Source organism: Ranitomeya variabilis, chromosome 2 (genome assembly GCF_051348905.1).
Source record: "Ranitomeya variabilis isolate aRanVar5 chromosome 2, aRanVar5.hap1, whole genome shotgun sequence".
NCBI classification, from domain to species: domain Eukaryota; kingdom Metazoa; phylum Chordata; class Amphibia; order Anura; family Dendrobatidae; genus Ranitomeya; species Ranitomeya variabilis.
In genome coordinates, this window is record NC_135233.1 from 915,288,572 (window position 1) to 915,311,208 (window position 22,637).

At 44.8% G+C, this 22,637-nt stretch overlaps 1 protein-coding gene across 1 annotated transcript in view; it reads left to right on the top strand.

Annotated features, from left to right (window-relative positions):
* Positions 1-22,637, top strand: part of WDR49 (WD repeat domain 49) — a 314,656-nt gene that overhangs the window by 283,890 nt on the left and 8,129 nt on the right. The window contains exons 14-15 of the mRNA XM_077290613.1: positions 6,525-6,722; positions 7,177-7,349. Of these exons, the coding sequence (XP_077146728.1) occupies positions 6,525-6,722; positions 7,177-7,349 (371 nt within the window). The remainder of the gene's footprint in view (positions 1-6,524; positions 6,723-7,176; positions 7,350-22,637) is intronic.

The window sequence follows — 22,637 nt, forward strand, 5'->3', positions numbered from 1 at the left end:
AGAAAGGCTTCTGATTACAATGTTGACCGGCATGGAAGTGACAGAGGAGCAAGGTTAAATAGCGACTCCCACATCCTGATGGAAACAGGTGAACAGAGGGGATGATGCACACCAGTTCAATTCCACCAGTGGCCACCGGGGGAGCCCAAAATCCAATTTCACAACAGTACCCCCCCCCTCAAGGAGGGGGCACCGAACCCTCACCAGAACCACCAGGGCGATCAGGATAAGCCCTATGAAAGGCACGGACCAGATCGGAGGCATGAACATCAGAGGCAGTCACCCAAGAATTATCCTCCTGACCGTATCCCTTCCATTTGACCAGATACTGGAGTTTCCGTCTGGAAACCCGGGAGTCCAAGATTTTTTCCACAACGTACTCCAACTCGCCCTCAACCAACACCGGAGCAGGAGGCTCAACGGAAGGCACAACCGGTACCTCATACCTGCGCAACAATGACCGATGAAAAACATTATGAATAGAAAAAGATGCCGGGAGGTCCAAACGGAAGGACACAGGGTTAAGAATCTCCAATATCTTGTACGGGCCGATGAACCGAGGCTTAAACTTAGGAGAAGAAACCCTCATAGGGACAAAACGAGAAGACAACCACACCAAGTCCCCAACACAAAGCCGAGGACCAACCCGACGCCGGCGGTTGGCAAAAAGCTGAGTCTTCTCCTGGGACAACTTCAAATTGTCCACTACCTGCCCCCAAATCTGATGCAACCTCTCCACCACAGCATCCACTCCAGGACAATCCGAAGATTCCACCTGACCAGAAGAAAATCGAGGATGAAACCCCGAATTACAGAAAAAAGGAGACACCAAGGTGGCAGAGCTGGCCCGATTATTGAGGGCAAACTCCGCTAAAGGCAAAAAAGCAACCCAATCATCCTGATCTGCAGACACAAAACACCTCAAATATGTCTCCAAGGTCTGATTCGTCCGCTCGGTCTGGCCATTAGTATGAGGATGGAAAGCAGACGAGAAAGACAAATCTATGCCCATCCTAGCACAGAATGCTCGCCAAAATCTAGACACGAATTGGGCTCCTCTGTCAGAAACAATATTCTCCGGAATACCATGCAAACGGACCACATTTTGAAAAAACAGAGGAACCAACTCGGAAGAAGAAGGCAACTTAGGCAGGGGAACCAAATGGACCATCTTAGAGAAACGGTCACACACCACCCAGATGACAGACATCTTCTGAGAAACAGGAAGATCCGAAATAAAATCCATCGAGATGTGCGTCCAGGGCCTCTTCGGGATAGGCAAGGGCAACAACAATCCACTAGCCCGAGAACAACAAGGCTTGGCCCGAGCACAAACGTCACAAGACTGCACAAAGCCTCGCACATCTCGAGACAGGGAAGGCCACCAGAAGGACCTTGCCACCAAATCCCTGGTACCAAAGATTCCAGGATGACCTGTCAACGCAGAAGAATGAACCTCAGAAATGACTTTACTGGTCCAATCATCAGGAACAAACAGTCTACCAGGTGGGCAACGATCAGGTCTATCCGCCTGAAACTCCTGCAAGGCCCGCCGCAGGTCTGGAGAAACGGCAGACAATATCACTCCATCCTTAAGGATACCTGTAGGTTCAGAGTTACCAGGGGAGTCAGGCTCAAAACTCCTAGAAAGGGCATCCGCCTTAACATTCTTAGAACCCGGCAGGTAGGACACCACAAAATTAAACCGAGAGAAAAACAACGACCAGCGCGCCTGTCTAGGATTCAGGCATCTGGCGGACTCAAGATAAATTAGATTTTTGTGGTCAGTCAATACCACCACCTGATGTCTAGCCCCCTCAAGCCAATGACGCCACTCCTCAAAAGCCCACTTCATGGCCAAAAGCTCCCGATTCCCAACATCATAATTCCGCTCGGCGGGCGAAAATTTACGCGAGAAAAAGGCACAAGGTCTCATCACGGAACAATCGGAACTTCTCTGCGACAAAACCGCCCCAGCTCCGATTTCAGAAGCGTCGACCTCAACCTGAAAAGGAAGAGCAACATCAGGCTGACGCAACACAGGGGCGGAAGAAAAGCGGCGCTTAAGCTCCCGAAAGGCCTCCACAGCAGCAGGGGACCAATCAGCAACATCAGCACCCTTCTTAGTCAAATCAGTCAATGGTTTAACAACATCAGAAAAACCAGCAATAAATCGACGATAAAAGTTAGCAAAGCCCAAAAATTTCTGAAGACTTTTAAGAGAAGAAGGTTGCGTCCAATCACAAATAGCCTGAACCTTGACAGGATCCATCTCGATGGAAGAGGGGGAAAAAATATATCCCAAAAAGGAAATCTTTTGAACCCCAAAAACGCACTTAGAACCCTTCACACACAAGGAATTAGACCGCAAAACCTGAAAAACCCTCCTGACCTGCTGGACATGAGAGTCCCAGTCATCCGAAAAAATCAAAATATCATTCAGATACACAATCATAAATTTATCCAAATAATCACGGAAAATGTCATGCATAAAGGACTGAAAGACTGAAGGGGCATTTGAAAGACCAAAAGGCATCACCAAATACTCAAAGTGGCCCTCGGGCGTATTAAATGCGGTCTTCCACTCATCCCCCTGCTTAATTCGCACCAAATTATACGCCCCACGGAGATCTATCTTAGAGAACCACTTGGCCCCCTTTATGCGAGCAAACAAATCAGTCAGCAGTGGCAACGGATATTGATATTTAACCGTGATTTTATTCAAAAGCCGATAATCAATACACGGCCTCAAAGAGCCATCTTTCTTAGCCACAAAGAAAAAACCGGCTCCTAAGGGAGATGACGAAGGACGAATATGTCCCTTTTCCAAGGACTCCTTTATATATTCTCGCATAGCAGCATGTTCAGGCACAGACAGATTAAATAAACGACCCTTAGGGTATTTACTACCCGGAATCAAATCTATGGCACAATCGCACTCCCGGTGCGGAGGTAATGAACCAAGCTTAGGTTCTTCAAAAACGTCACGATATTCAGTCAAGAATTCAGGAATCTCAGAGGGAATAGATGATGAAATGGAAACCACAGGTACGTCCCCATGCGTCCCCTTACATCCCCAGCTTAACACAGACATAGCTTTCCAGTCAAGGACTGGGTTATGAGATTGCAGCCATGGCAATCCAAGCACCAACACATCATGTAGGTTATACAGCACAAGAAAGCGAATAATCTCCTGATGATCCGGATTAATCCGCATAGTTACTTGTGTCCAGTATTGTGGTTTATTACTAGCCAATGGGGTGGAGTCAATCCCCTTCAGGGGTATAGGAGTTTCAAGAGGCTCCAAATCATACCCACAGCGTTTGGCAAAGGACCAATCCATAAGACTCAAAGCGGCGCCAGAGTCGACATAGGCATCCGCGGTAATAGATGATAAAGAACAAATCAGGGTCACAGATAGAATAAACTTAGACTGTAAAGTGCCAATTGAAACAGACTTATCAAGCTTCTTAGTACGCTTAGAGCATGCTGATATAACATGAGTTGAATCACCGCAATAGAAGCACAACCCATTTTTTCGTCTTAAATTCTGCCGTTCACTTCTGGACAGAATTCTATCACATTGCATATTCTCTGGCGTCTTCTCAGTAGACACCGCCAAATGGTGCACAGGTTTGCGCTCCCGCAGACGCCTATCGATCTGGATAGCCATTGTCATGGACTCATTCAGACCCGCAGGCACAGGGAACCCCACCATAACATCCTTAATGGCATCAGAGAGACCCTCTCTGAAATTCGCCGCCAGGGCGCACTCATTCCACTGAGTAAGCACAGCCCATTTACGGAATTTCTGGCAGTATATTTCAGCTTCGTCTTGCCCCTGAGATAGGGACATCAAGGCCTTTTCCGCCTGAAGCTCTAACTGAGGTTCCTCATAAAGCAACCCCAAGGCCAGAAAAAACGCATCCACATTGAGCAACGCAGGATCCCCTGGAGCCAATGCAAAAGCCCAATCCTGAGGGTCGCCCCGGAGCAAGGAAATCACAATCCTGATCTGCTGAGCAGGATCTCCAGCAGAGCGAGATTTCAGGGACAAAAACAACTTGCAATTATTTTTGAAATTTTGAAAGCAAGATCTATTCCCCGAGAAAAATTCAGGCAAAGGAATTCTAGGTTCAGATATAGGAACATGAACAACAAAATCTTGTAAATTTTGAACTTTCGTGGTGAGATTATTCAAACCTGCAGCTAAACTCTGAATATCCATTTTAAACAGGTGAACACAGAGCCATTCCAGGATTAGAAGGAGAGAGAGAGAGAGAAAGGCTGCAATATAGGCAGACTTGCAAGAGATTCAATTACAAGCACACTCAGAACTGAAGGGAAGGGAAAAAAAAAAAAATCTTCAGCAGACTTCTCTTTTCTCTCCTTTCTCTGTCAATTAATTTAACCCTTTGGGGCCGGTCAAACTGTTATGGTTCTCAATGGCAAGAGAACATAGCCCAGCAAACATAAGTACTAGCTCTTGGAAGGATGGAAACTAAACTGACCATGAACTAAACCTGCCGCACAACTAACAGTAGCCGGGTAGCGTTGCCTACGTTTTTTATCCCTAGACGCCCAGCGCCGGCCGGAGGACTAACTAATCCTGGCAGAGGAAAATATAGTCCTGGCTCACCTCTAGAGAAATTTCCCCGATAGGCAGACAGAGGCCCCCACATATATTGGCGGTGATTTTAGATGAAATGACAAACGTAGTATGAAAATAGGTTTAGCAAAATTGAGGTCCGCTTACTAGATAGCAGGAAGACAGAAAGGGCACTTTCATGGTCAGCTGAAAACCCTATCAAAACGCCATCCTGAAATTACTTTAAGGCTCTAGTATTAACTCATAACATCAGAGTGGCAATTTCAGATCACAAGAGCTTTCCAGACACAGAAACGAAACTACAGCTGTGAACTGGAACAAAATGCAAAAACAAACGAGGACTAAAGTCCAACTTAGCTGGGAGTTGTCTATCAGCAGGAACATGCACAGAAAGGCTTCTGATTACAATGTTGACCGGCATGGAAGTGACAGAGGAGCAAGGTTAAATAGCGACTCCCACATCCTGATGGAAACAGGTGAACAGAGGGGATGATGCACACCAGTTCAATTCCACCAGTGGCCACCGGGGGAGCCCAAAATCCAATTTCACAACACTCTAGGGTTTACAGAGAATAGTCCGAAAAAGAAAAAAATCCAGTGAGCGGCAGTTCTGTGGGCGGAAATGCCTTGTTGATGCCAGAGGTCAGAGGAGAATGGGCAGACTGGTTCGAGCTGATAGAAAGGCAACAGTGACTCAAATCGCCACCCGTTACAACCAAGGTAGGCCTAAGAGCATCTCTGAACGCACAGTGCATCGAACTTTGAGGCAGATGGGCTACAGCAGCAGAAGACCACACCGGGTACCACTCCTTTCAGCTAAGAACAGGAAACTGAGGCTACAATTTGCACAAGCTCATCGAAATTGGACAGTAGAAGATTGGAAAAACGTTGCTTGGTCTGATGAGTCTCGATTTCTGCTGCGACATTCGGATGGTAGGGTCAGAATTTGGCGTAAACAACATGAAATCTTTGGGATGTGGTGGAACGGGAGATTCGCATCAGGGATGTGCAGCCGACAAATCTGCGGCAACTGTGTGATGCCATCATGTCAATATGGACCAAAATCTCTGAGGAATGCTTCCAGCACCTTGTTGAATCTATGCCACGAAGAATTGAGGCAGTTCTGAAGGCAAAAGGGGGTCCAACCCGTTACTAGCATGGTGTACCTAATAAAGTGGCCAGTGAGTGTATATGTGAACCTCCAATTACAGATGAGCAAATCTTTTGAAATTTAAATTTGCTAGCCTTGTTGAATTTTTCCAAAAGATTTGATTTACAGTACATTAGTTCACCATATATTTGAACTAAGGCAAGGCTTTCACTTGCCCTGAAAACACATATAACACTCTGAGGTTTTTAACCCAAGCTCTTTCACCCAAACATAGTTTTAATAATGTTCAAGTGACCTCAACACATATGCCTATAGGTTAACCGATGGTAGCTGTTGTTTACTGCTGTCCTGACACACACGATCTATAATATTTATTCAGTGGTTTAAAGCTTTCCCTGTTTTTCTTGATTGCTGAGCTGTGACACACTTTCACTATTCAGATCCTCTAAGGCTGTGAATTTCCTGCCTCAGCTTTTATACAGGCTATGATAGTCCGTCCTGACTGGTTTTGTTATGCCAGGTGATGTAATAGGTGCAAGGCATTGTGGAGAAACCTGGCTGTACATGAGGTCATATGAACCTTCTTGGGCTGACTAAATGTACCTCTTTGTGTAAAATGGGGTTAGGATTATTTTGTGATTCATACAAATTGTTAGAATTCGTAGAGTGCTTCAAATTTTCTCAATTTTTACATAAGTTTGATTCAGATTGAGCCAATGCGCTCATTTCTACCTCCCATATAATTCCATTAAAGAGTATATGACAATTTGTTCGGATTCACTTTGCATGTTTCTTGTCCTGCAGGAGCATTGTATGGATTACAGTGAACAGAAGACTGTGGAACTGCCGCCATTAGTCACATCATTCCAGCCACACAGTGACTGCATCACACACCTAGAGACCTGCACTCATAATCACTGTCTCCTTATCATTTCTGCATCTGCAGATTGTAGCCTATGTGTCAGCGATGTGTTTGGGAATCCAGTTGGAATATTTGGACAGGTAAAGACTTCAATGGAAGGTGAAAATTCTGGCATACTCCTTTGATGTATGGCTCAAAGCCTACAAGATTTTTATTAGTAAAGCAGACACATAACTTAAGCATTTTATCCATATGAAATGTATTAGCTTTCTAATATTGTACATTGGGATGTCCAAGGATATTTGTGACTTTGGAATATTATACATGAAATATCTAATAACAATAAATATTCAGCTGTCATGCTCACAAGATGCTCTGTTAGTAAGGTACAAGTCATTCTCCATCTTGTTAATCACATTAGCCATCTCCAGCTCTAGGACACATTCATGTCACTGATGTAATGCAAGTAGGAAGCTGTGTTAGTCACTGACCCTTCCTCTTGAAGAATTGGTAGTGATCCTCCTGACTATTAAATCAATGCAAACATGCTAAAGGTTTCCTTTATTTAATGTATACATGTCTTCTGTTGTTTAGGAAGAGCACTGGAGAATTGAGAAACGACCTCAGATTCCCGTAGGTGATAATGAGTTAGAAAATGTACAGGAAACCGTAGAGGGGATGGCTTCTCCCCATAATGAAACTGTATCAGCATCCGACAATCATGGTTTACAGATCCTCACTGAACACAATGAGGAGCTTCCTTTTAGGTAAGTAACAACTAGTCTTACTTAATCAATGCACTGTGCCTTTGTCTTTACAGGAGGAGTGAGATCCCTGCTCACAAGCTTATAATTTATAAGGAAATTCTATAAGGAAATTGGTTATATATATACAGTATGTCACACTTCTGTGGCACCCCAGGATCCTGGTCGTCACAGTAGCATTGCTTTCCTCACGGGGAGAGTGATGTAACGCTTGAAGGCAAGAAGGGATGACTGTAACCAGGTACCACAAACATGCAACACATTCACACTTCAGGCCACCAGGGAGAGCTTTTGATTCTATTTACTAGGTGACTTCCCATATATATTTAACTGGTAGTCTGTAGGAAAAGTAGTCAGTCAGAGCTGGAGACAGTTCTTGCCAGGACACAGACTGGATCAGTCTGAGGCAGAAGAGCTTTACGGAGCTGTGTGGCCGCAGTGCAGCAGCTCCCGGAAAGAGACATTCAGAAAGCCGAATACATTGCAGTGAACGTGCAGGAGAGCAAAGCACAGGAGAGGATATCAGGAGAAGATGAGACCCAAGCAGGCTGCCTCCTTCTGAGGCGCAGAGACCGGAACACCAGGGTTGTAAGGACCTCTATGACTTACATCAGAGACTGGCAGAACAGCTGAACATCAAGTTACCTGTCCGACCTAATACCCAGCTGGGGCGTGCTAGAGTCCCTATAAACCGCCTCAAGTCACCAGTCATACAGGTTATGTCCTATCTTAATCGGGGGACAGATAGAGAGATAACATCTGTGAGGACCTTATGTGTAGCCATAGGCAGTAAGGGACTACACCAGCATGGTGCTAGAGGAAGGCTTTGATTTCCACCTGGATAAGGGGACTCCTAACTTGCCTCCAAGCTGGCCGGACCCTGCCTGCCCTGTGATCTGGTGCCCTGGACTGTGGCTGTCTGAAGACTTCAGTAAGCAAGGTAAAGAGACTGCAAACCTGTGTCCACGTTCTTTACTGTGCCATTCACCATCTACCATCTACACACCGGGAGCCCTGGGGATATACTTCACCTGTGGGAAGTTATACCATCTAGCTGCCATAACATCACCCCAGAGGACCACTTAAAGCAGCGTCGGTCCCCACTGACCGAATACCACAGGTGGCGTCACGAACATTAACTTTATTCCCTTTAAAGACCTTTCCCCTTTTACATGAGCGCCCAGGGCCACGGACTGGGTCACCACCGTGTCATCACCCTGTGAACACCACTGGACCCGGTACCGAGTTCCCCACGGCCCAGGCGGAGCGACTCACTTCTGCAGGCGGAGGGGGTAACACAGTTACCAGTTTGTCACAGATGACACTGGGGATGTCACACAGATCCACCTGCTGTCATCAGTTTGCCAGGAGAACGCAACTCTGTTGTCTTCAATCATCAAGAGAAGTATGCAACTGCCTAAAGTGATGGATCAGGCCGTGACTACTTCCACTACTAGGTTAACTATTGTGGAACTCACAGTGAGTGTATGGTATATACACCTCCGATTCCAACTTGTGGAATATATACTGTATATATACCCTAGTTCAATCACTGCCAGCTCTACAATAACACCAAAAAGGAACCACTACTAGCTGCCACCACCAATCATTATACTGGCTGATTGGACACCTGTTACAGGTAGCATATGGCTTCAAGGGTGCAGTTTAAAGAGCAAGAGGAACAGAGCTATTACATTTTATATATTTAATCCAGAAGAATAGGCAGTGTTTATAAAAAAATATACACAGATTATGTGAAATGAGAACAGAACAATACAATATATAGAATTATATATGATAAACAGGACTAACGAAAGAGAATTACTAAACCTGATGTCACAGAAATGTCTCAGAACTTATTGGAGTGCAGAAATTATTGGAGGGAAGCAGTCCGATTGGAAAAGTGGAACACTCTCATAGTAAACTTATGTCTTCCAGAATGAACAAAGACAGGGCCCCAAACTTTTCTTTTTATTAGCTAAATGCTTTGTCCATATACCCCCCTTTGATAAGCTCACATGGGGCAGGTTAAGGCATGCGCTAGGTCAATCAGAATTCCATGCGATTCTCAACTTACTGGATATATTTGCCACTGTAGGTCCCAGGTGGTAGATATTGTTGTCATGTTTTTTATTGTGATTTTACCTTTAATCCTGAAGTGAAATATGGCCTGGATGGCAGCATCTATTGGACCGTTATTAAGTTGGACGGGTTAGAATGACCTTACAGTGATGTGACTGAATGAATTATGTGCATCTCTTCGCTTTGAAATTCAAAATATATCTCCCAGAAATATTGGATCAATGCAGACCCCAATATTAATCACTAACCACAAGCTCTGCAGCGTCTATAAATATTCTTTGATCAGAGAAAACCCTATCCCTGACTTGATGTCTTTTTACCCAGCAAATCTCCCTGTTGCAATTGTCTGGTCATTACAGGAGACCCCTACTTCAACGGAGATGGATGTGTCATCTCTCTCTCTCTCATTTCCCAATTATAATTCATTCTCCCTTTTCCCCGACTATAGTTAGTTTCTCTCAATCACAATTAATCCCATATATTTAATGTGAGGGTGATATGTCCCCTCTCTGGAGATGGATTTTTAAATTCTCCCTATTGCTGAAACAGGGACTGAATCTTATGAAGACAACAAGTAGAATGCTTTGTATTATACCACTTCTCCGTTCACTATCCATTCTTGTTTTGGATAAAAAATAAGCAAAAACCTAGTTAAATCTGCAATGGACCAGCAGAGCCTAAAGACTAAGTAGAATGCCAATGAGCCTGTAAGCCCTCGCTCAGATGACCTTCTCACCTGTACCTGTATTTCAGTCATGTTTATTGTTTTATTGTTTTTATCATTTATTCATGTCATATATGTAAGTCCATCTGTACTGTTATCCCATATAAAGAACTCTTTTAATAAAATATAGTTTTACACTATCACATAGTGACCAGGGACTGTGGGCACCTGTCACCGGTTTACCATGACAGAGAGGAGCCAGAAGACTGCAGCATCTGATTACACGTACTCCTGCATTAATTAGAAACACTTCTCCCTCATATTAAACAGTACAGGTTTCTGTCAGCAGTGCAGGGGTTAATTTGTTCAGGTTAGAGTCTTTGAAGGTTCCTGACTAGAGGATAGCAGCTGTGCAGTATTAGCCACTCCTCTCTCCTATATATTCTAACCTCTGGCAATCTGGATTGTCTTGTACTTCCTGGTAAAGAGTGTCGATTTTGGTATAGGCATTTTGGTGAATTGTTCTGTGACTGTTGCTTGGTGTTTTGGCTGTGTGCATTGTTCTCATCCTCTACTATTTTGTTTTCATCTTTTTTTCCTCTGTTGTCTGTGAGTGCATATTTTGTATGATTGGTATTTTCATTTATCCTTTTACGTCCTTCCTTGTTTGCCTGGTTTGTGTATTTACATACACTATTCCTCCCCACTTTCCTGGGTGGGGGAGGGGACAGGTAAGGGCTGATTCAGGAGCTGAGCAAGGTACATGGCCCCAGCATCTTCACCATCAGAAGTAACCTGGGAGTAGGGATAGCTAGGACACCCCTAGTATGAGGGACAGGGGTGGAGCCCCTGGTCCCGAGTTACCAGGCAACAGAACAGAGATATCACCCACCTAATCTCTTGAACTTGGGGCACCTTAGGCTTTCCCTGTTCCCTGGACTACCCCGGATGGTGGAGATGCGAGGGTCACTTACCTTGCTATGCTCCTATCTTACTCTGAAGTGTTTCCTCCCCCACCCAGAGAGGTGTGAGGCCGAAGTGTATAAGCAAACACTAACCAGACAAATGTAAACAGACAATGATAAAAGAAAGCTGCAATCATATAAATACAGTCACAAAACAACAAAGTGGGAAACGGGGGAATAGGAAGGAAGAAACCAAATGGGACAGGATAAGGATAAACATGCAAACCAACTTTATGCAGCAATCTCCTGAAAAACTCTTCAACCACCTACTCCAAACACTCAACTCTCTCCTTTAACTCCAAGGTAGTAGTAACTATCATTGGCAAGGTCAGAAGCAAGGAGGAGAGTACTTATTCTTGCTGGGAGTAATGAACAGAGAACATTTGATACAACCCAAGACAGAGAACTCCAGGATTCCAACTAAGCAGTTTAACTCTTGCAGCACCAAAGCAAAGATAGCTAGAAGTGCTAATAGCATGGTAAAGTCATTCTAACTACCACAGGTATATGTGTCACCAGGCATTGCGATTGTCTGACCCCGCTCTGTTGCGGTATCACCGTGACATTACCCCCTCCTAAGAGGGGACTCTGGACCCTCAGAACCCAGTTTATCAGGATGTGAGGTGTGAAAGGCCTGAACCAACCTGGTCGCATGAACATCGGACACTGGTACCCACATTCTTTCCTCTGGACCGTAATCCTTCCAATGCACTAAATATTGAAGAGACCGACGAACCAAGTGAGAATCAACAATTTTAGCTGTCTGGAATTCCAGACTTCCATTAACACTGACATAGGAAGATGGTGATAGGGATGGTACTTAGGAGGCCACATATTTTTGGAGAAGTGAATGGTGAAATACATTATGGATCTTAAAAGTAGATAATGGAGCAAGGGACATGCCACTGTATTGATGACGGCAACAATCTTACAGGAACTAATAAACCAGGATCCTAGTTTCCAAGAATAAACCTTTAATTTAATATTCTTTGAGGATAATCACACTGAGACGACAAGGCATTTCTTCTTAATTATTCCAAAAGTCATTTCTGTTGTGGTATCCTTGTGACATATACATGGTGCATTCTCAATGCAATCTGCCCCTGTCACTGACTGGTAGCTTTGCTGCTACCTTGACAACACAGAACATATGAGGAAACACAATACTCTAGTTTCTTCGAACGCCTTTTCTAATGAGTTACTACTGTATATTATTGTGCTAGCAGCATGAAGATTTAATAAAATACAGTACAGAAAATACAGTATAAATTCCAAAATGCATCCTTATTCCAGCCAGAAAGATAGAGCATTAAAATCATCTGTATTAATTTGTACAATTAAAACATGTTGTAATAGAGAAGCATCCTAAAAGTTAGGTAAAGAACATACGCGTTTTGAGTTGCTTACCTGCTCTTAATCATGGCATTAATTCTACAAGTTAATAAAGTACAGAGATGGGCGAACCCAAACAGCTTGGACTCTGAACACGGATTTCTCCAGGAAGTTCGTGCTATGTTTCAGATTTGGCACAGAAAACATCGGGTGTTACTCACACTGTCGGTAAGATTTTACTGCTGGTCACAGACGTCAGCTGATGAGAGAGAGTACTGCTCCCATCAGTCTACACCTGCTGTCACTGATAACAGCGAGAGCAGGTGCCACTGATGAAGTATTTATCAGCCGACTTTTGTGCTATAAATAAATAAATTATAAAAAATTGACGTGGGGTCTCTTCTACTTTTGATAACCAGCGCTGGCAAAACTGACAGCTACGGACTGCAATCCTCAGCTGTGAGCTTTATCATGGCTGCTTATCAAAAATAGAGTGGTCCACACGCTGTAATTTTAAATAAATTATTTAAAAATAATATGCGAGATCTACCCTATTTTTGACAACTAGCCAAGCCAAAGCAGAGAGCTGGAGGCTAGTATTCTCGGGCTGGTAAGGGGCCATGGATATTTTCCCCCAGCCTAAAAATAGCTGCCTGCAGCCGCTCCAGAAAAGGCCTATCTATTAGATGAGTGTTATGGTTCTCAATGGCAAGAGAACATAGCCCAGCAAACATAAGTACTAGCTCTTGGAACGATGGAAACTAAACTGACCATGAACTAAACCTGCCGCACAACTAACAGTAGCCGGGTAGCGTTGCCTACGTTTTTTATCCCTAGACGCCCAGCGCCGGCCGGAGGACTAACTAATCCTGGCAGAGGAAAATATAGTCCTGGCTCACCTCTAGAGAAATTTCCCCGATAGGCAGACAGAGGCCCCCACATATATTGGCGGTGATTTTAGATGAAATGACAAACGTAGTATGAAAATAGGTTTAGCAAAATTGAGGTCCGCTTACTAGATAGCAGGAAGACAGAAAGGGCACTTTCATGGTCAGCTGAAAACCCTATCAAAATACCATCCTGAAATTACTTTAAGACTCTAGTATTAACTCATAACATCAGAGTGGCAATTTCAGATCACAAGAGCTTTCCAGACACAGAAACGAAACTACAGCTGTGAACTGGAACAAAATGCAAAAACAAACGAGGACTAAAGTCCAACTTAGCTGGGAGTTGTCTAGCAGCAGGAACATGCACAGAAAGGCTTCTGATTACAATGTTGACCGGCATGGAAGTGACAGAGGAGCAAGGTTAAATAGCGACTCCCACATCCTGATGGAAACAGGTGAACAGAGGGGATGATGCACACCAGTTCAATTCCACCAGTGGCCACCGGGGGAGCCCAAAATCCAATTTCACAACAGATGAGCCAATTCTTCTGCTTTGCTAGTCTCTTCCCACTTGCCCCGGTATGGCAGCAAGTGGGGGAATATTTGTGGGGTTGACATCAGCTTTTTTATGGCTGCTGACATCAAGCCCACAGGTTAGTAATTGAGAGGCATCTATAAGATGACTTTCCCTTACTAACCCCATTGGTAAATTGTAAAAAAGACACAGCCAGAATTAAATCATTTGTTTGAAACAAAAACAGACCCCTTTATTTGAAATTAAAATAAAAAAGCACAGTTATACTCACCTTATGCTTAATCCATTGATGCCCATGTCACCTGTAAGAAACTGAAAATAATATACAACCATGATACTCACATTAGGCCAGGTCCACATTGCGTTAGGGCAATCCGTTTAACGGATCCATTAAACAAATGTGCTAAAAATGAGCCCAAATTGTCTTGTATTTTTGCCATTGCATTAACGCTGCGTTAATGTGTCTGTGTGTGGCTGCGCATCTGCCTGCGTTTGCAAAGGAGTTCTATGCAGAACGAACGCTTCCGTTCACTGTGCGTTTGCCGTACCAGACCCGAAAACGTGGTAGTCCTTGTTGGAAGATGCGTCACAAACTAACGGACCATTGCAAACGCATGCCGTTTTTGACATGCATTAGGATCCATTACATTAATAGAAGTCTATGGGTGTGTTAACGTGTCCATTACATTGCGTTAGTGCTGCTTTCAAATGGATCCATTAAACGGATTGCACTAACGCAATGTGGACCTAGCCTTACACCCATTCCATTGAAGCCCTTGTCCCCTGTAAAAAAATCAAAATAAACAACTAACAAAATGAAAACAACTTGATAATGACTTCCATATTCGCTGATAGATTTGTTGCTCAAGACTCTAAAGGTACCGTCACATTGAGCGACGCTGCAGCGATAGCGACAACGATGCCGATCGCTGCAGCGTCACTGTTTGGTCGCTGGAGAGCTGTCACACAGACCGCTCTCCAGCGACCAACGATGCCGAGGTCCCCGGGTAACCAGGGTAAACATCGGGTTGCTAAGCGCAGGGCCGCGCTTAGTAACCCGATGTTTACCCTGGTTACCATCGTAAAAGTAAAAAAAAAAACAGTACATACTCACCTGCGCGTCCCCCGGCGTCCGCTTCCCTGCACTGTGTGAGCGCCGGCCCTAACAGCAGAGCGGTGACGTCACCGCTGTGCTTTTACTTTCACTTTAGGGCCGGCGCTCAGTCAGAGCAGGAAGCGGACGGCAGGGGACGCGCAGGTCCTGTACTGTTTGTTTTTTTTACTTTTACGCTGGTAACCAGGGTAAACATCGGGTTACTAAGCGCGGCCCTGCGCTTAGTAACCCGATATTTACCCTGCTTACCAGCGTAAAACATCGCTGGTATCGTTGCTTTTGGTGTCAAACCTGACGATAAACGCCAGTCTGACGACCAAATAAAGTTCTGAACTTTATTCAACGACCAGCGATATCACAGCAGGATCCTGATCGCTGCTGCGTGTCAAACTAAATGATATCGCTAGCCAGGACGCTGCAACGTCACGGATCGCTAGCGATATCGTTTAGTGTGAAGGTACCTTAAGGCTATGTTCACAGGTTGCATTTTATATGTGTGTTTTTCACGCAGGCAAAACCTGCTCTCTTGGCAGTAAGAGACTTGCTGCAAAAAAGCAGGTTTTGCTTAGCTTTTGTTGTTTTTTGGTGCGTTTTTTTCCTGCATTTTTGTCAAGGTACATTTGTCTCTTGTGCATGCTGATAAAGTTTAGTGCAGAAAACAAATCTGATTCTACTTCATCAGGTTCTGGCACCAAAAATGCAACAAAAACTGATACCTGTGTTTTTTCAGCCTTTTTTGCAGCACAATGGGTGGGTGAAATATGCTGAAAAAATGCTCAAAGAAGTGACATGCTCCATTCTGTAAAACCCAAGGTTTTACACAAAATACTGTGGACAAAAAAACAAGCCCTGTTTCTGAAATCTCATGAACTTTGCTGATACTGTAAAACGCAGGTGAAAATTTGCATTAAAAATGCAACGTGTGAACATAGCCTAAGACACTCATGCCCCAATTAATAATTGTCTGTGCACTTTCTTCTGTGGTATAAGGCTATGTTTTCACGATGAGTATTTTATGAGTTTTGCTGTTGCATTTCTGAACTATTTTTGCACCTACTAGGTAAATTACATTATTTGTGTTTTTATTACTATGTTTTTGTGTGTATTTTTTTAACGCTTGTCTCTTTGCTTTGTTTTTGATATTTCCTAATATTTGGCTTTTACAAAAGTTTGTGTGGATTTAATATGTTTTTAATGAGTTTTTGCAGTTGGAACCCATTAAAGACGCACGTGCATTTTTCCTGCTAATTTTTCAAATCTAAAACTATTCTATGAGAAAAATCTGAACATAAGGCCGGGGTCAGATGAGCGTATGGCATCTGATGCGAGAGCATCGGATGCGATACGCTAATGACCTTCGGCTCCTGCTCTCCTGCAGCGGGAGCCGAGTGTCATGTGTCTGTGCTCCGAGCCTCTCGCACAGCTGCAGAGGAGGCGGAGAAATTAATTTCTCCATATCCTCCATTGACGGGGTCAGCGTATACTGCACATTACTCGGATGTTATCCGATTGATGTACGTTGTCTCACTTTGCACCCACATTATGGGGGAGTGAGTGAGCCGAGACTCGTCCGAGTGTCGGTGACAATCGCAACATGCTGCGATTTCACTCTCACGTTTTAAAAGGCCGAGATAAAAAACGTTGATGTGATCTGCACCATAGATGAATACTGGTCCGAGTGCTATGCGATGTTTTATCGCATAGCATTCGTCCGTATTCATCGCTAGTGTTACCCCAGCCTAAAATTAAGCATACTTGCAAGAGAGATTGAAGTGTTGCAGATTTCAAACACTTACCGCAGGTCAGGTTATGCTGCATAAAATAAAATACAGTGGGCAGGAGATTTCTGTAAATTCCATCCACTTTGCTGAAACTATAAGATGCGTTTTTTTGCACAGTAAAAATAAGCAATGTCAAAAACTCACAAAAAAGTCTTTGTGGGAACTTAACCTTAATGATTCCAATAGTGACTTTTACGTTTGTGCTTTATTCATTATTTACAGGGCCGTATTTAGAGTTTCTGCTGCCCTAGGCACTTTTAGTGCTGCCTCCCCCATTGTTGAGTATGACACTATTGGCAGTGACTTTGGCAAAAATCGCTGATGTGAAAGTAGCCTTTTGCAGCAGATCGGGCAGTTTTTCTGCATCTGCCTTGTAACGGATCACTTACGGCAACACTGCATTCAGCCTCATTCATTCCCTATGGGACTTGCGGACATGTGCGGCACTTGTGGTTTTGCCGCGATCCGGCAAATGCGGTACTTGCAGCAATGGGAAAAAATGCTGCCAGCAGTGTTTTTGTTTCACCGCAAGTACAAAACCACAAGTGCCGCACATGTCCGCAAGTAGCCATCACTACCTGTCCCTGCACCTTGCTAGCTCATCCCTAACCATTCCTCCCTGACCTAAAACTACCCTATAAAGCTTTAGAAAAACAATTTATTAAAGGGAGTCTGTCACCCCAAAAATCGTATATGAGCTAAGGCCACCGGCATCAGGGGCTTATCTACAGCATTCTGTAATGCTGTAGATAAGCCCCCGATGTATCCTGAAAGGTAAGAAAAACAGGTTAGATTATACTCATCCAGTTCGGGTCCGATGGGCATCGCGGTCTGGTCCAGCGCCTCCTATCTTCATACGATGACGTCCTCTTCTTGTCTTCCTGCCCCTGCTCCGGCGCAGGCGTGCTTTGTTTGCTCTGTTTAGGGCAGAGCAAAGTACTGCAGTGTGCAGGCGCCGGGAAAAGTCAGAGAGGCCCAGCACCTGCGCACTGCAGTACTTTGCTCTGCCCTCAACAGGGCAAACAAAGTACGCCTGCGCCGGAGCCACAGCATGAAGACAAGAAGCGGATGTCATCATATGAAGATAGGAGGCGCTGGACCCGCACCGCGACACCCATCGGACCAGACCGCAGCAGAACCGCCCCTGGGTGAGTATAATCTAACCTCTTTTTCTCATGTTTCAGGATACATCGGGGGCTTATCTACAGCATTCCAGAATGCTGTAGATAAGCCCCTGATGCTGGTGGCCTTATCTCATATACAATTTTTGGGGTGACAGGTTCCTTTTAACTGACATATTCCTATGATAATGAGGGCTCCAGGCTATGGTGTAGACTGGGAAGGGCAATCTCTGGGTCTCCATTCTCTCTGTGCACACCCTCAGTCCCTGCCTCCCTGTCTGTGCTGCACTGTGCACAGACCTCCCTCCACCGGACCTGGTAATCACCACTCACAGTAGCATACCGTCAGAGGTGTATGTCTGTTTTCTGGCACCCGGGGAAATAATTCATTTTGGCACTCCCCCAGCACATATGCGATTTGCACATTTAGTCATGTACCAAGGACCTCGTCTCCCTAATGCTCTCAATGTTGTTATGATCCCAATGGCAAAGGATCTCAGAGATTACAGCAAAGTCTGCAAACATAAATACCAGCTCATAGGGACGTGGTAACTAGGCTGACCATATACCTGATCCTTTCACAAAAACTAACAGTAGCCGGGGAACGTGCCTACGTTGATCCTAGACGTCTCGCGCCAGCCGGAGAACTAACTAACCCTATAAGGGAAAATGAGACCTCGCTTGCCTCCAGAGAAAAGACCCCAAAGTAATACAAGCCCCCAACAAATAATAGCGGTGAGGTAAGAAGAAAAGACAAACGTAAGAATGAACTAGATTTTAGCAAAGAGAGGCCCACTGACTAATAGCAGAATATAGTAAGATGACTTATATGGTCAGCAAAAAACCCTGCAAAATATCCACGCTGAATATCCAAGAACCCCCAAACCGACTAACGGTGTGGGGGGAGAATATCAGCCCCCTAGAGCTTCCAGCGATAACAGGAATCACATTTTGTACAAGCTGGACAAAAATATAAACAAAGCAAATGATCAAAAATAAGAAAGCAGGACTTAGCTTATCTTGCAAAGAACCAGGACCTGAAGACAGGAGCAAACAGAAATGAACTGATTACAACGATGCCAGGCACTGGACTGAGAATCCAGGAAGTTTAAATAGCAATACCCCAGGCCTAACGAAGCAGGTGAGTACCAACCTGGTAAAAGACAATCCAAGTGCCAAATCACTAGTGACCACAAGAGGGAGCCAAGAAGTATAGTTCACAACAGTACCCCCCCTTTAAGGAGGGGTCACCAAACCCTCACCAAGACCACCAGGGCGACCAGGATGAGCAGCGTGGAAGGCACGAACCAAATCGGCCGCATGAACATCAGAGGCGGCCACCCAGGAATTATCCTCCTGACCATAGCCCTTCCATTTGACCAAATACTGAAGCCTCCGTCTAGAGAGACGAGAATCCAAGATCTTCTCTACCACGTACTCCAACTCGCCCTCAACCAACACCGGAGCAGGAGGCTCAACAGCAGGAACCACAGGCACAACGTACCGCCGCAACAAAGACCTATGGAACACGTTGTGGATGGCAAACGACACCGGAAGATCCAAACGAAAAGAAACCGGGTTAAGAACTTCCAAAATTTTATAAGGACCAATAAAGCGAGGCTTAAACTTAGGAGAGGAAACCTTAGGAAATTTACTGCCAGGAATCAAATCTATTGCGCAGTCATAGTCCCTATGAGGAGGAAGAGCACTGGACCTGGACTCCCTGAATACATCCTGATAGTCACACAAATACTCAGGAACCTCTGAAGGAGTAGAAGTAGCAATAGACACCGGCGGAGAATCGCAATGAATTCCCTGACAACCCCAACTCGACACCGGCATAGCCTTCCAATCCAAAACAGGATTATGGGTCTGTAACCATGGCAGACCCAACACGACCAAATCATTCATTTTATGCAGAACAAGAAAACGAATCACCTCCCGATGTTCAGGAGTCATGCACATGGTCACTTGTGTCCAATACTGCGGTTTATTTTCCGCCAGTGGCGTAGCATCAATTCCTCTGAGAGGAATAGGAATTTTTAAAGGCTCCAGGACAAAACCACAGCGCTTGGCAAACGACAAGTCCATAAGACTCAGGGCAGCACCTGAATCCACAAACACCATAACAGGGTAGGAAGACAATGAACAAATTAAAGTCACAGACAAAATAAATTTAGGCTGCAAATTACCAATGGAGACAGGACTGACAACCTTGGTTAGGCGTTTAGAGCATGCTGATATAACATGTGTAGAATCACCACAGTAAAAACACAGCCCCTTCTGTCGTCTATGATTTTGTCGTTCGGTTCTAGTCAGGATTCTATCACATTGCATTGCTGGATCGGGGTTTCTATCACATTGCATTGAAACAGGTGTCTGTTCAGACAACACCGCCAGAGGATTAGCGGATTTGCGCTCCCGCAAACGCCGATCAATCTGAATAGCTAGCGCCATAGAATCATTCAGACTTGTAGGAATTGTGAAACCCACCATCACATTCTTAATGGCTTCAGAAAGACCATTTCTGAAATTTGCGGCAAGAGCACATTCATTCCATTGAGTAAGCACGGACCATTTCCGAAATTTTTGGCAATACACTTCGGCTTCATCCTGGCCCTGAGAGATAGCCAGTAGAGCTTTTTCTGCCTGAATTTCAAGATTAGGCTCCTCATAAAGCAATCCGAGCGCCAGAAAAAATGCATCAACATCTGCCAATGCCGGATCTCCTGGCGCTAACGAGAAAGCCCAATCCTGAGGGTCGCCACGCAAAAAGGAGATAACAATTTTAACTTGCTGAGCTGAATCTCCCGACGAACGAGGTTTCAAAGATAGAAACAATTTACAATTATTCCTAAAATTCCTAAATTTAAATCGATCTCCAGAGAACAGCTCAGGAATAGGTATCTTAGGCTCAGACATAGGACTGCTAACAACAAAATCCTGAATGCTCTGCACTCGTGCAGCAAGCTGATCCACACTAGTAATCAAGGTCTGAACATTCATGTCTGCAGCAAAGCTTACAGCCACTCTGAGAAAAAGGGGAAGGAAGAAAGAGGAGAAAAAAAAAAAACCAACAACTCAGAACTCCTTTTCTTTTAATCCCACTTCTGCAATGCATTAACTATTCATTGGCCTGGCATACATGTATGATCCCAATGACAAAGGATCTCAGAGATTACAGCAAAGTCTGCAAACATAAATACCAGCTCATAGGGACGTGGTAACTAGGCTGACCATATACCTGATCCTAGCACAAACACTAACAGTAGCCGGGGAACGTGCCTACGTTGATCCTAGACGTCTCGCGCCAGCCGGAGAACTAACCCTATAAGGGAAAATGAGACCTCGCTTGCCTCCAGAGAAAGGACCCCAAAGTAATACAAGCCCCCAACAAATAATAACGGTGAGGTAAGAAGAAAAGACAAACGTAAGAATGAACTAGATTTTAGCAAAGAGAGGCCCACTGACTAATAGCAGAATATAGTAAGATGACTTATATGGTCAGCAAAAAACCCTGCAAAATATCCACGCTGAATATCCAAGAACCCCCAAACCGACTAACGGTGTGGGGGGAGAATATCAGCCCCCTAGAGCTTCCAGCGATAACAGGAATCACATTTTGTACAAGCTGGACAAAAATATAAACAAAGCAAATGATCAAAAATAAGAAAGCAGGACTTAGCTTATCTTGCAAAGAACCAGGACCTGAAGACAGGAGCAAACAGAAATGAACTGATTACAACAATGCCAGGCACTGGACAGAGAATCCAGGAAGTTTAAATAGCAACACCCCAGGCCTAACGAAGCAGGTGAGTACCAACCTGGTAAAAGACAATCCAAGTGCCAAATCACTAGTGACCACAAGAGGGAGCCAAGAAGTATAGTTCACAACACAATGTTCAGTGAAAAACTGAGAGAAGCAGGAAGAGAAGCTCGTTGTCACAGGACCACAAGTATGAAAATCGCATATGAGTGAAGTGTCCATGTGACGACTACTGGAACCTGCAGAGCTGAATCCTGACATTACAGGCTTCTGAATTCTCACAGCTAATGCACTGCACACTTTTAGGATTCTCCCTTGCCGGTGAAGTCATGTCAGCACAAGCATGTGATTTGTATACGTCTGACCACATTCCGTCTAGACCTTCCTGGCCTCGCTCAGTTCATTTTCACTGAGTGAGGCCACACATGTCTAGTCAGCACGTAACCGCATGTATGTAAATCGCCAGCATGAGAGAATCCTGACAGTGTGCAGTGCACACTGTGAGAACTCATAAGTCTGCAGTCACAAAGAATGACTGCAGACTCATTACAAACCTGGACATCCCCTTTAATGCTCCTAACATAAATAAAAACATGAGAGTTAGTCAGTATCACAAATAACATTTACATCCAGGTACCTTATAGATGACGTCATCTCTGGAGCCGTTCCATCCTTACATGCGTGGCTCTGCTACCCCCTGCCACCCTTATATGCGTGGCTCCCCTGTCCTCCTTCATCCTCCCCATCCTCCTTCACACTCCCCCATCCTCCTTCACCCTCCCCCATCCTCATGTATCCTCCCCCGTCCTCCTGCATCCTCCCTGTCCTCCTGCATACTCCCCCGTCCTGCATCCTCCCCCGTCCTCCTTCATCCTCCCCCATCCTCCTTCATACTCCCCCATCCTCCTGCATCCTCCCCTGTCCTCCTACATCCTCCCCCGTCCTCCTGCATACTCCCCCATCCTCCTTCATACTCCCCCATCCTCCTGCATCCTCCCCTGACCTCCTACATCCTCCCCCGTCCTCCTGCATACTCCCCCA